Genomic DNA, 13,405 nt, shown 5'->3' on the forward strand with positions numbered 1-13,405 from the left:
TATTTTTGATGTTGCTTCAATTGCCCGGGGTGTCCTCCTCATAAAATGTTCACCCAGGCCAATTTCTTCAAGTGTTTTCCCTACACTTTCTTCTAGTATTTTTATGGTTTCATGTCTTAAGTTTAAATCTTTAATCCGGGAGTGAGTCTTGATTCAAATACAGTACAACCTGTGTAATTTGACCACCCAAGGGACTGTAACAAACTGGTCAACATACAGAGGTGGTCAACATAAGAAACTAAACTTGTTATACTAATACATATGTACATGTGGTACATGTTTATGAAAATTAGGTCATCTTAAGGACGTAGTCAATGTAGGGAGATGGTCAACTATGGAGGTTCTACTATACTATACTCTTGCATTTCTGATTGAATTTAAGTAGATTTTCTTGAATTAATGTTTATATTAAGGATCCCTTTTGGATCCTTTCCAGGACTTTAATTTTTTCTTTTTGAGACAGAGCCTCAAGCTGTTCCCCTGGGTAGAGTGTCGTGCCATCACAGCTCACAGCAACCTCCAACTCCTGGGCTCAAGCGAGTCTCCTGCCTCAGCCTCCCAAGTAGCTGGGACTACAGGCGCCCACCACAACACCTGGCTATTTTTTGGTTGTAGCCGTCATTGTTGTTTTGCGGGCCGGATGTATATGGCTGGTGCCTTAGCCACTTGAGCCACAGGCACTGAGCCTGGGGGACTTTAATTTTTTTTTTTTTTTAAACTATATAGAGTTTCTATCAACTTCTCTGGGAAAGGGGCTTACTGAGTTTCTTCTGCTGTCATATTAGAAGTCACTTACAACTTTTCTTATTAATAAATCATTAAAATTATAGCATCATGGGAAAATGCAAAGAAAAAAGTAAAAATAACCAGCTTGAGTAAGAGTGAGACCCCGTCTCTACAAGAAATACAAAAATTAACTAGGCATGGTAGCACATGCCTGTACTTCCAGCTATTCAAGAGTAGGAGGCAGGAAGATTACTTGAGCCCAGAAGTTGGAGGATACAGCGAGCTTTGATGATACTACTGCACTCCAGCTTGGGCAACTGAGCAAGACCTTGTTTATTTATTTATTTTTTTAAAGCATCATGGAAAAATATAAAGAAAAAAGTAAAAATTAAATGGGATTCCCCCTATCAATGATTATCATTATTCCTTCACATCTTTCCAGGCATATGTTCTCTGACAGATAACATATAAAATTTTTACATGTTTATAGCAGTATGTTTGGGCCTCTTTCCATGTTAGCTAAAGTAGATTTATAGCCTTCTTAAAGGTTATATTGATGGCTATCAAGTATCTTATAGCTCTGTTATAAATTCATTTGATTTCTTGATTTATTGATGGCTGTTTGGATTGTGTCGTTATCTATGATGTTACAGTGGTTGGGGAAAAGTCTTGTAGTTAGGTACTTGCTTATGGTCTGATTTATTTCCTTAGGCTAAAAGGCTGAGCAGTGCAATTGCTGGCTCAAAAATATGAAAATCTTGGCTTGGTGCCTATAGCTCAGTGACTAGGGCACCAGACACTTGCACTGGAGCTGGCAGGTTTGAGCCCAACGTGGGCCTGCTAAACAATAATGACAATTGCATCCAAAAAAATGGCCAGGCATTGTGATGGGTGCCTATAGTTCCAGCTACTCGGGAGTCTGAGGCAGGAGAATCGCTTGAGCCTAGGAGTTTGAGGTTGTAGTGAGCTGTGATGCCACAGCACTCTACTGAGGGTGACATACTGAGACTGTGTCTCAAAAAAAAAAATACAAAAATCTGTAGGCTTTTAATGTATATTTCCTAATTCTTTTTTGGGAAAGCTATAGCAGTTTACTTTTTTATTACTATTGTAAGAGACTGTCTACTTTTTGCACCCTTAAAACAAAAACCTTAATGGTATTTTTCCCATTTACTTAATTTATATTTAGTAAGTACATTCTTATTCAGAGATAAGATACATATTTTAGTTACTTCTGGTTTTTCATTTTATTTTGTTATGTACATATGCATGTACCTGTAAATCAAAACTAGATTATATTGGCAAATGATACGAAGTGAGGATTTAAATAAATATTTTTTTCCCTAAATAGCCAGGTGTTTTTTTCTTTTCTTGAGGCAGTGTCATTCCCTTAACACAGCCTGGCATGTAGTGGCATGATCATAGCTCTCTGCATCCACTAACTCCTGGGCTTAAGGGATCCTCCTGCCTTAGCCTCTTGGGCAGCTGGGACTACAGGCATGTACCACCAAGCCTGGCTAATTTTTGTAATTTTTTTGCAGAGATGGGGTCTTGCTGTGTTGCCCAGGTTGGTCTCTAACTCCTGGCCTCAAGTGCCTTGGCCTCCCAAAGTGCTAGTATTGAGCCACCACACTCAACCCACATAATTTTCTTAACTCTATTGAATGATCCATCTCTGCCTCTTGATAGATGATTTTCTCCTTTCCTTTCCTTTCCTTCTCCTGCCCCTTCCCTTTCCTTTTTTTGAAATAAGAGTCTTACTGTATTGCCCAGTCTAGAGTGCCATGGTATCAACCTACCTCACAGCAACCTCAAATGATCTTCCTGGCTAAGCCTTCCAAGTAGCAGGGACTATAGGTGCCTGTCACAACACCTGGGTACTTTTTTCAGTTTTTAGAGACGGAGTCTTGCTCTTGCTCAGGCTGGTCTCGAACTCCTGAGCTAAAGGAATCTGCCCACCTTGGCCTCCCAGAGTGCCAGTGCTAGGATTACAAGGATGAACCACTGCCCCTGGCCTGGGTAGATGATTTTCTTTTTTTTTTTTTTTTTTGAGTCGGAGCCTCAAGCTATCCCCCTGGGTAGAGTGCCATGGCATCACGCTCACAGCAACCTCCAACTCCTGGGCTCAAGCGAGTCTCCTGTCTCAGCCTCCCAAGTAGCTGGGACTACAGGCGCCCGCCACAGCGCCTGGCCCTTTTTTGGTTGCAGCCATCATTGTTGTTTGGCGGGCCTGGGCTGGGATTCGAACCCGCCACCTTAAGTGTATGTGGCTGGCGCCTTAGCCGCTTGAGCCACAGGCGCCGAGCCGGTAGATGATTTTCAAAGTAATTTTGCATTCTCTTTCTTCAGGCGTCTTGCTGCTCTCCAAAAAAGAAGAGAACTTCGAGCAGCTGGCATAGAAATTCAGAAGAAAAGAAAAAGGAAGAGAGGAGTTGATTATAATGCTGAAATCCCATTTGAAAAAAAGCCTGCTCTTGGTTTTTATGATACTTCTGAGGAAAACTACCAGGCTCTTGATGCAGATTTTAGGAAATTAAGACAACAGGATCTTGATGGGGAGCTAAGATCGTGAGTTGCCTTTCTGATTTTGGAATTGGAATGGTACAGTAAGAGTTACAGGACGGGCCAAATGTTATCCTTGTCAGAGCCAGACTTTTATTGTTTAGCACAACATAGCCTACATTTCTAAACCTTTATTTAATGAGTTCATCTTTCTGAGAAAACCGGTAACTTTGGCTGTCAGGTTTTTAGCATAGAATGATGTTTGTAGCTCTTGAATTACAGTCTTGGACTATTTACTCACAGAATCACATCTTAACATTTATGTACATTTGTGAACAGGTTAGTTTTACTGATAGTTTAGGAACTTGTAAAAAATCTAGTCTTGTTTTGTTTGTCTTTTGTAGTGAAAATTTTTACTTTGTTTTTATAAAAATGAAATTAAAAGTAAAAACCTTACTTAGGAATTTGTGAATCTTTTCACTTGATGAGGGTAGGCAGATATATTTAGAAAATGTTTTCATTTTAGATTATAGAGGATTTTGCTTATTTCTAGAGTTTTTAGAGTATTTTTAAATTTTTTATTTGAATATTAGAGGGAGAACATTTTATGGTTGTCAAGGATGTTTTAGTTTCCTACTCTCTGTTGACTTTTCATTTCTATGGACATGAATTGTTACGAACAATAAATACCAGCCATTGTAAAATAGGATTTTCTTGGGTATACTCCATTGTGTTTCTCAAATTAGGACCTTATAAATAAAGAGATTGAAGAGGAAAACCAATCATTGAGAAGTAGTAGACTAGATAGGGGGAAAGGAATACACAGAGAAGAGGAGGAGGTCTTCTGGAGCTCTGAATGACCACCTTGAGCCTTCATCAGTGCTAAAACAGCCTTTAAAAAAAATTGTGAATTTAAAAAATTATCATAATTTAATAAAAATTTTAAGGAGAAATTAAAAAATTCACAATATATTTTAATTTTATCTCCTTCATATACTTGTTTCCTTTTTTGCATATTCATCTTCATCCTTTTCCCGCGTGCCCACAAATTTTTATTGAATAAATTATAATGTAGTAATTTTCTCTTGACATTAGATGTTTTGCTTGTCACAGTCTTGATGCTTAACGTTTTAATATTTAATACTTCAGTTACTTAACATTCCCTATTGTGTTAATTGCACTGCTATTCTTTGCATTTGTCTTGAATATAGTAAGAGCATAGGGAACAACTTAATGTAAATTATTTTTGTCTTTTTTAAAAAAAATATTTTCTTACAAATGGAATTGTTTATTCAAAGAGTATGAGTATTTATGTAGCTTTTAGTATTATTGCCTATATATAACTGAAAAATTTCTTCTCTACCTTGATCCATGATAGTGAAAAAGAAGGAAGAGATAGAAAAAAAGACAAACAGCATTTGAAAAGGAAAAAAGAGTCTGATTTACCATCAGCTATTCTTCAGACTAGTGGTGTTTCTGAATTTACTAAAAAGAGAAGCAAACTAGTACTTCCTGCACCTCAGGTAATTGAATAAAAGTAGTTTTTTCATTGTGTGGATTTTATCGCATTTAGCAAATGTTTGAGGGCTTGTGTACTAGCTTTCTGCTGCGTACCCTTAAGAAATTCATAGTCTAGGCTGAGCCTCAGCCTATAATCCTAGCACTTTGGGAGGCTGAGGTGGGAGGACCACTTGAGCCCAGGACTTTAAGACTAGCCTGGACAATAGCAAAACCTCTGTCTCTAAAAAAAATTTAAAAAATGAGTTAGGTATGATAGTGCATGCCTGCAGTCCCAGCTCCTTGAGAGGCTGAGGCAGGAGGATCTCTTGGGCCTAGAAGTTGGAGGTTGCAATGAGCTATGATGATGCTACTATGCTCTAGCCCTGGCAATAGAACAAGACCCTGTCTCAAGAAAGATTTCAAGTCTAATGTGTGAATCACACATAAAAATAAGTCACTGTAATATAGTATGATAAATAAGCAGATTTTCTGTATATATTATTTCATTAGGTCTTAAACAGTTTGTATGATGGTTTAGTAAATAATTGTCAACTCTTAAAATTCTTCAGCAGATTAGGCTTCAGGCCTTCTTTTGTATCTGACCAGAACAGAGATGTTTGGTTTTGTGGGCTTTAACCTGCCATCTTTCAGGGAATATTTTGTTGTGTCATACTTCTTGAGAAAACAGCTATGAAAATCAATGTGGGAATTGTGGAGAAGAGAGATAAGTACATTCTCTCATTCATCCTACTATGAATTTATTCCTTTGACTTAATTATCGTTAGTCAGAAACATAGAAACTTTGAATAAGCTTTTGTTTTGAGTAGTATAGCTCTGTAAAATTGGACAAATTTAATGGAGCAGAAGAAAGGGCTTAGGAGATTAGAAGACCTTCTTTTCCCAAATGAGCAGTACATTGGCTGCATCAACACAGATTCTTGGGCATAAACATAAACACTTTTTGTCATGTTGCTATTATTACTAGTCATATTTCTTAAATTGAAATTTTGCCTGTAGTGTTTTTTTCTTAGTACTACTTAGGATTATTTACTTTGGTAAAATTACTAAGATGCCTTTAGTTCTTTTTTTTTTTGAGACAGAACCTCAAGCTGTTCCCCTGGGTAGAGTGTTGTGCCATCACAGCTCTCAGCAACCTCCAACTCCTGGGCTCAAGCGAGTCTCCTGCCTCAGCCTCCCAAGTAGCTGGGACCACAGGCGCCCTCCACAACACCCGGCTATTTTTTGGTTGCAGCTGTCGTCGTTTTGGCGGGCTCAGGCTCGATTCGAACCCGCTAGCTCAGGTGTATGTGGCTGGCACCTTAGCCACTTGACCCACAGGCGCTGAGCCTATGTTTAGATTTTTTTAGGGATCTTGCAGCTCACTGTACTCTCTGTGTGGTCTTTTTTCCTTCCACATCTATAGTTTTGTACAAGCACTGATACTTTATGTTCTTAGTACATTAATATGTTGGATTGAAAGAATTTCAGGTCAGAGAAACGACCTTTGCAGCTTGAGTTTACATCATATGTGACTTTTTTCAACCCCCATCATGTAGGATGGGCTTTTAAAAACTTCATTGTGAAAACTTTCAAAGCCACTAAAAGGAAAGTATTAAGTACAGTGAACCCCTGGTACTCATCACACAGCTTCGTCTTTCTGAAATATGAAAATATGAAGTTATAATAGTTCTCATGAAACTGTTGCTTACTATGATAATTGTGACTTTACAGATTTCCGATGCAGAACTCCAGGAGGTTGTAAAAGTAGGCCAAGCAAGTGAAATTGCACGTCAAACTGCTGAGGAATCCGGTATAACAAACTCTGCGTCTAGTACTCTCTTATCTGAGTACAATGTCACCAACAATAGTGTTGCTCTTAGAACACCACGAACACCAGCTTCCCAAGACAGAATTCTGCAGGTAAATGTCATAGTTGAGTTGACCTTTCACTTTGTTTATTGTCCTTAAAGAGTATCATGAAAGAGGACACTAAGAGGTTTGATTGTGTTTCTTCTAGGGTAAATGGTTTGAAACTGTATCCTGAATGCATTGATCCTAGAGCATTTCTGTAGTAGAGAAGCTAAAACAGTAGATTCTGTAATTAGGTGGTTTTTTATTTCTACGTTTATTAATTCAGAGCCTTTTTTTTGTGCACTAAATTTACTTTTATTTACAATTTTCAAGAAAATGTAGAGAAAGGTCTTGTTTTCACAAAGCATATGACCCAACAAATTTTTTATATATATTACATGCAAGGTAATATTTCATTCTCTTCTTTAAATAATTCAGAGCTTTTTTGAAGCCAGCTCTTCTGTCTGCATTAGTCTTTTGTATCTGTTAGTAAAGCATGCATTTCAGAATTTCAGGTTCCCTAGCAATCCTAGAAAGAAATCAGATGTGTGTAGTTAGTAATTTTTAGAACTTCCTTGCTTTTCCATACTTGGCTTGGCATTGTATGTCAGCAGTACCGCCTTCTTCCTTCTCTTACCACATGGTGTACACACAGCTCAGTTTGTTCTCAGGAAGTCTCCATGACAGAGAATACTAAAATGTACAAACGCTGTTGAGTCATTTAATACCCTTACATCTGATTTCCTCTTCTTTAATAGTCAAGATTATAAATTTAAAGACTTGATTTAAGAGTTAAATAGTTGTGTAAGGCTTCCTGAGAACTTGTGCCCCTAATTGCCTACTCCTTAGAGGCACCGGTTTATAACTTACTGTCTTATTGCAGAGGTGCTTGTTACTTGTTGCTTGTTTTCAGTTTTAGGCATTACCTGTTTTTCCACATTTGGCTCTCTCACACCCTCTGTCTCTATCATACACTTTTTCTATTCCCCCTCATCTTCAATTACAGTGATGTCATAATTTTGGTTAGGTTTATACGTGTGACTTTAAATCTTGTTCATTGCTGAGCCATGAAGTATTTTATAATTAATAAAAATTATAAAAATAGGTAATATTTGTATATATAACATTTGGCATAATAGTGTACTTTGCTGTGAAGTATTTTTTCTTGGGAGTTAATACTTGTTTTATTTAGTTGCTAAATTTTTTGATTATTTAGCACTAATTCAACTCTTTGGCCATGTCACTCTTTTCTAATCTGGTCAGGCTGTAGATGTTATCTTTTTTTTTTTTTTTACCTTTTTTTATTTTTTGAAACAGTCTCACTGTGTTGTCCCAGGCTAGAGTTCCAGGGATTCAGCCTGTCTCACAGCAACCTCAGTCTCCTGTGTTCAAGATACTCCTGCCTCAGCTGGGAATTACAGGCGCCTGCCATAATGCTTGGTTAATTTTTCTATTTTTAGTGGGGAGAGAGACTTGCTCTTGCTTAGGCTGTTCTGGAAGTTTTGAGCTCAAGCAGTCTTCCTGCCTTGGCCTCCCAGAGTGCTAGGATTACAGATATGAGTTACCACGTCCAGCCTGGTTTTGGGGTTTCCTTGTGGTAGGTTCAGTGGCTACAGGGCTAGCCATCATGTTTGTGTTTGGAGGGCAGAAAGGAGGAATAAGAACACACTCTTCCTTCTTAAGAACATGTCTCTCAGCTGGGCACAGTGGCTGTAATCCTAGCACTCTGGGAGGTTGAGGTAGGTGCATTGCTTGAGTTTACAAGTTTGATCTCAGATTAAGGAAGAGTGAGACTCCCATCTTTACTAAAAATAGAAAAGCTAGCTGAGTGTTGTAGCAGATGCCTGTAGTCCCAGCTACTTGGGAGGCTGAGGTGGGTGGACCACTTGAGCTTAGGAGTTAGAGACCAACCTAAGCAAGAGTGAGAGCCCATCTCTAAAAATATCTGGGAGTTGTGGTGAGTGCTTGTAGTCCCAGCTACTTGGGAGGATGAGGCAAGAGGATCACTTGAGCCAAAGAGACTGAGGTTACTGTGAGCTATAATGATACCCCTGCACTCTACCCAGGGTAACAAGAGTGAGACTGTGCCACACACACGACTGTGCCACACACACACAAAGAGAACATGTCTCTTGCACTTGTCATTTCTGCTTTTATTCCACTAGCCAGAACTTAGACACACAGACACACCTAACTTCTTGGACAAATAGTTTTTGTCCTGGACAGCCAGATGTAGGCATAAGAATTGAAGCTTCTTTTACTGTGGAAGAAGAGAATGGGGTTTTGGTGAAAAATAGAAGTCTTTGCCTCAGTATTGTATTAGAAAATGATTGTGGCTGGTTGAAGCCCTTTGAAACCTCTAAGATGAACTGACAGAAGTTGAAAATTTAATCTGGTTAACTACGATATATTTTAAGTTATTTTTATGCAAAAGTTTGATAAATTTTTCTTTGTGAGCCTGCTTTTATTGGTTGGATATTGGTGCGGGTGATAGCTCTGGCTGCTGTTTTGTGTAGGTAGGGGTATTGGGAGTCAGTTCTTGTTTCTTGGTCTCTTATTTAGTCTTAGGGTGCGTTAGTCAAGGTTCAGTTAGGGGATTAGAACCTCTATGACTATCATAGTATAATGAATTTGTTATATAAGTTAGTTCTTTACACAGTTGTGAGGAAAGTTAGGGAACCAAAGGTCAGAAAAGATAAGTTCAAGGATCAGGAAAGGTCACTATCGCTCCTGTGGGTTAGTCAGAGCTTAGAGGGAAGTCTGGGGACCAGGTACAAAGGGGGTTGGTGTAGAGGTCGGGATGGTTGTTGGCGCATGGTGGCTACTATTTCTGTGAGTTTGAAGCTGGAAGTCTTTTAATGGATGTGGAGTTACTGTTGGTCTCTAGGGCCTGCTGTAAAGAAGAACTGGACGTGGAGCTGAGGAAGGACATACTCAAACTTGCCAGCACATCTGGGAGTCTCTTGTCACCTCTAACAAATGACAGGTTTCAGAACATAGTGCTGCTCACTGATCTCTCATCACCTCTATTTCTGCCTCTACCTCTCTTTTCACTTTTGATGAACTCTAACCTAGCACCATGCAAAAAGGGGATTCTGGGAAACATTCCATTGTAACCAAGTTGACAAGAGAATAATCCACCGTGTCAGAGACAGCTCTCAGATGCTTTCTGCTGGGCTGAACTCCCCCTTTCCTTGGCCAGATCATGTCTGGTTGTCTTTAAATATACCATACTGTACACCTTTGCCTGTGTGTAATATTGGCAGATGTGATTTGTCATACTCCATTACTTTGATCCTTATTTTTCTTTCTTATTCAAAAGTTCTAAGCCCATATACATTTCTTTCCAGAAAATACTTTGTACTTTATATTTAGAATAGCAAAAGGAACACAAGGAATTTAAGACTTTTTCTCACGAGTAAAGATAGAATAATAGACTAAGTCTTGCTCTGGTTATTTTCATTTGCCTCAAAACAGTGTTTTAATACATTTTACTATGCTCTTGATTTCTTTGGATCAGGAATTCAGACAGGGCACAGAAGGAGTGGCTTACCTGTGTTCCATATTTGGGGACTTAATAGGAAGGACTCCATAGTTGGGGGTGACTTGACAGGTCAGGCTAGAATCAACCTGGAGATGTCATCTTTCCATGTCTAGTGGTTGATAACTGCTCTTGGCTGGGTGGTACTCAGCTGGGAATGTAGAGTAAATCTGCATGTGGCCTCCCCATGTGACTTGGGCTTTCTCCTGACATGGTGGCCTCAGAACAGTTGAACTTCTCACATGATATTTTATTGTGAGTGTGGTGGAAAGCAGCTCTTTTGTAAAAACTAGACTTGGAAGTCAAGCACTGTCACTTTTGCTGCATTCTTTTGGTTCCAAGTGAATCAAAAACTCAGCTGGATCAAGGGGAGGGGAAATAGACCCTCTCCTTCGTGGAAGGAGTATCAACGTTGCATTTTAAGAAATATATGTAACATGAAAGATATGTTAGTGACCATCTTGAGACAATAAAGTCTGCCACAGGCCCTGGGTTGGGGATTAGAAGACTTAGAGGTTTGAAGATAGTAATGAGGACAGGGGTACAGTGAAGGGACTAAAGAGAACATAGTCAGTTCTAGCTAAAGAGATCAGGCAAGGCTTCTGAAATGAACCTGACACCCAAGAGTTGTTTCCTATTGAAGTAGATCTGTCACTTGGGAATATTTTAAATTTCCCAGTAGAAGAAATAGACTAAGAGATGCTCATAGATGCTCATGAATGCTTGAATTATAAAGAGGGTTGGCACAGGAAATAGGAGAAACTTTAGTGTAATGGCATTATCACATGTGAGGCCACAAACGCATTCTTTGACATGAAATATCATTCCAAACCTCTGACATGATATGTTAGGTTGACAGAAGGAACAGAAGTATTGAAATCTTCCATGGTCTCGTATTCATTTTGTCTCTTGGTTTTCATTGAGAAAATGTTTAAGAATTTTGCCTGCCTTAAGATTTGTATGGTAGAACCAGAAGAGAGGATTATGCTAGCCTGTTTGTACTGTTAAATGTATTTCTTTGCCTTCTCATTGATCAGGAAGCCCAGAACCTCATGGCCTTGACCAATGTGGACACCCCATTAAAAGGTGGACTTAATACTCCGTTGCATGAGAGTGACTTCTCAGGTGTGACTCCACAGCGGCAGGTTGTGCAGACTCCAAACACAGTTCTGTCTACCCCATTCAGGTATTATAAATAAACATATTTGTATTTTAGAAAAACCTGGATCCAGGGATTTGGAAAGCATGTTTGCTCTAGTATTGTTGACAGAGAATGGAGATAAGTGTTCAGCTTGCCTTTTGGATTTCTCCTTGCTCATAGTAATATATAACATAAATCCAGGAAATAATTAAACACTTTGGAGCTTCCATTCTTTTTCCCAAAGTTTCAGATGCTATCATCATATTTCTGAATACTTTGTATTTGATTGTAAAGAATAGATCCGGATCCATTTTTACTGATCTCCAGGTGAATTTTATAAAAATTATAGTTCTTTTTATACAATCCAGAATCTAAAACTTTTTGAGCACCAACATGATTTCTGAATTTGGGATTTGGGATGCTCAACCAGTAAGTATAATGTACATATTGTACATATTCTAAGATCTAAAATATGAAACTCTTGTTACAACATTTGAAATAAGGGATACTTGAAAAACACCACTGCTTGTGATAAACCTCTGAAACCAGTGGTCTTCATTTCAAAACAGCTTACATGGATTTTTCCATTTGTCTATAAAGCTTCCCCTTAGCTTAGTTCCCATATACGCATCTATGGTCTGCCATGGCACATATATCCTGAATTATTTATTATTCCCAAATAAAGTCTTTGTTTTTGGAGAGCTAGTCTCAGTCATTTAAGTTGACAAATGCTAAAGTAAACTTCCATATACCTATCACCTAATTTTTATGATTGTTATTGTTTTACTAGATTTGCTTTACATATCCATCTATTAATCCATTTTATTTTTTAATACATTTCAGAGTGAGTGGCATATGTCAGTCCATTTTATCCCTCAGTGCTTCCACAATGATATCATTAACTAGAATTCAGTATTCATTTATAATTTTTAAGTTACTGTCCTTTGAGAAGAATCTTTAAAATACGAATGTTACAGAAGTAAGTCATAGTAAAATGGAATTTGAACTTTAAGGGTTGGAAATATTTGGGTTTTGCTTTGAGTGTTAGGATGTATCCTCTTACTAGTTGTTTAGTATAAAAAGCATTTAAGGCTTTTACAATTATACTTGACAGCAGAATCAAGAGCCATTGGTACCAGCCTTTATAGAACATTTATCATTTCTTATGAAGCTTGTAAGAGAACCTAATTGCTCTTTTCATGTGCTCTGTTGGTCCTCTGTATCTTCTAGTTTTGCATTTGTGGATTCAACCAACTGTAGTTCACAAATATTCAAAAAATAAAAAGCCAAGCTTGGTGCAGTGGCTCATGCCTGTAATCCTAGCACTTTGGGAGGCAGGCAGATTGCCTAAGCTCCTGAGTTGGAGACCAGCCTGAGCTAGAGTGAGACCCCCATCTCTTAAAAAAAAAAAAAAAGAGTTGGCCATTGTGGCGGGCACCTTTAATCCCAGCTACTCGGGAGGCTGAAGCAAGAGAATTGCTTGAACCCAAGAGTTTGAGGTTGCTGTGAGCTATGACACCATGGCACTTTACTGGGGCGACAAAGTGAGGCTCTGTCTCAAAACAACAACAAAAAAACAATACAAATAAAAATACAGTACAACAATTCTTTACATAGCATTTAAATTGTATTTGGTACTATAAGTAATCTGGAGATGATTTAAATACACAGGAGGATGAAAATATTATACTTATTTTATATAAGGAACTTGAACATCCACAGATTTTGGTATCTGGGGTGGGTCCTAGAACCAGTCCCTCATGATAACTGAGGACAGTTGTATGTCTTGTCTCTCAACTAGATTGTAAGCTTCTTTGGGGCAGGGATTGTGTCCTGTTTGATAACACCTCACCTATTGGGAATAGCTGTCTGGCTGGCAGCACCAACAGTCTAGAACACGCCAAAGATACAGGAAGTAACTTAACTCTCCCCAAACCTCCACTCCCTAAAAAGCTCTGAATAATTAAGATATAGGTTACTGCAGAGTCTATAGATTTTACTCCAGGAGAGTCTTTTTTTTTTTTTTTAAGACGGAGCCTCAAGCTGTCACCCTGGGTAGAGTGCCGTGGCATCACAGCTCACAGCAACCTCCAACTCCTGGGCTCAAGTGAGTCTCCTGCCTCCGCCTCCCAAGTAGCTGGGAC

The 13,405-nt window shown here is 38.6% G+C and overlaps 1 protein-coding gene across 1 annotated transcript in view; it reads left to right on the plus strand.

Moving 5' to 3' along the window:
- The window catches only part of CDC5L (cell division cycle 5 like), a 53,858-nt gene that overhangs the window by 15,221 nt on the left and 25,232 nt on the right, over positions 1–13,405 (plus strand). Inside the window, exons 6-9 of the mRNA XM_003789234.3 lie at positions 3,076–3,294; positions 4,607–4,751; positions 6,460–6,648; positions 11,158–11,306. Coding sequence (XP_003789282.1) covers positions 3,076–3,294; positions 4,607–4,751; positions 6,460–6,648; positions 11,158–11,306 — 702 coding nt within the window. The remainder of the gene's footprint in view (positions 1–3,075; positions 3,295–4,606; positions 4,752–6,459; positions 6,649–11,157; positions 11,307–13,405) is intronic.

Source organism: Otolemur garnettii, unplaced genomic scaffold (genome assembly GCF_000181295.1).
Source record: "Otolemur garnettii isolate 467f Iridium unplaced genomic scaffold, OtoGar3 scaffold00031, whole genome shotgun sequence".
NCBI classification, from domain to species: Eukaryota; Metazoa; Chordata; class Mammalia; order Primates; family Galagidae; genus Otolemur; species Otolemur garnettii.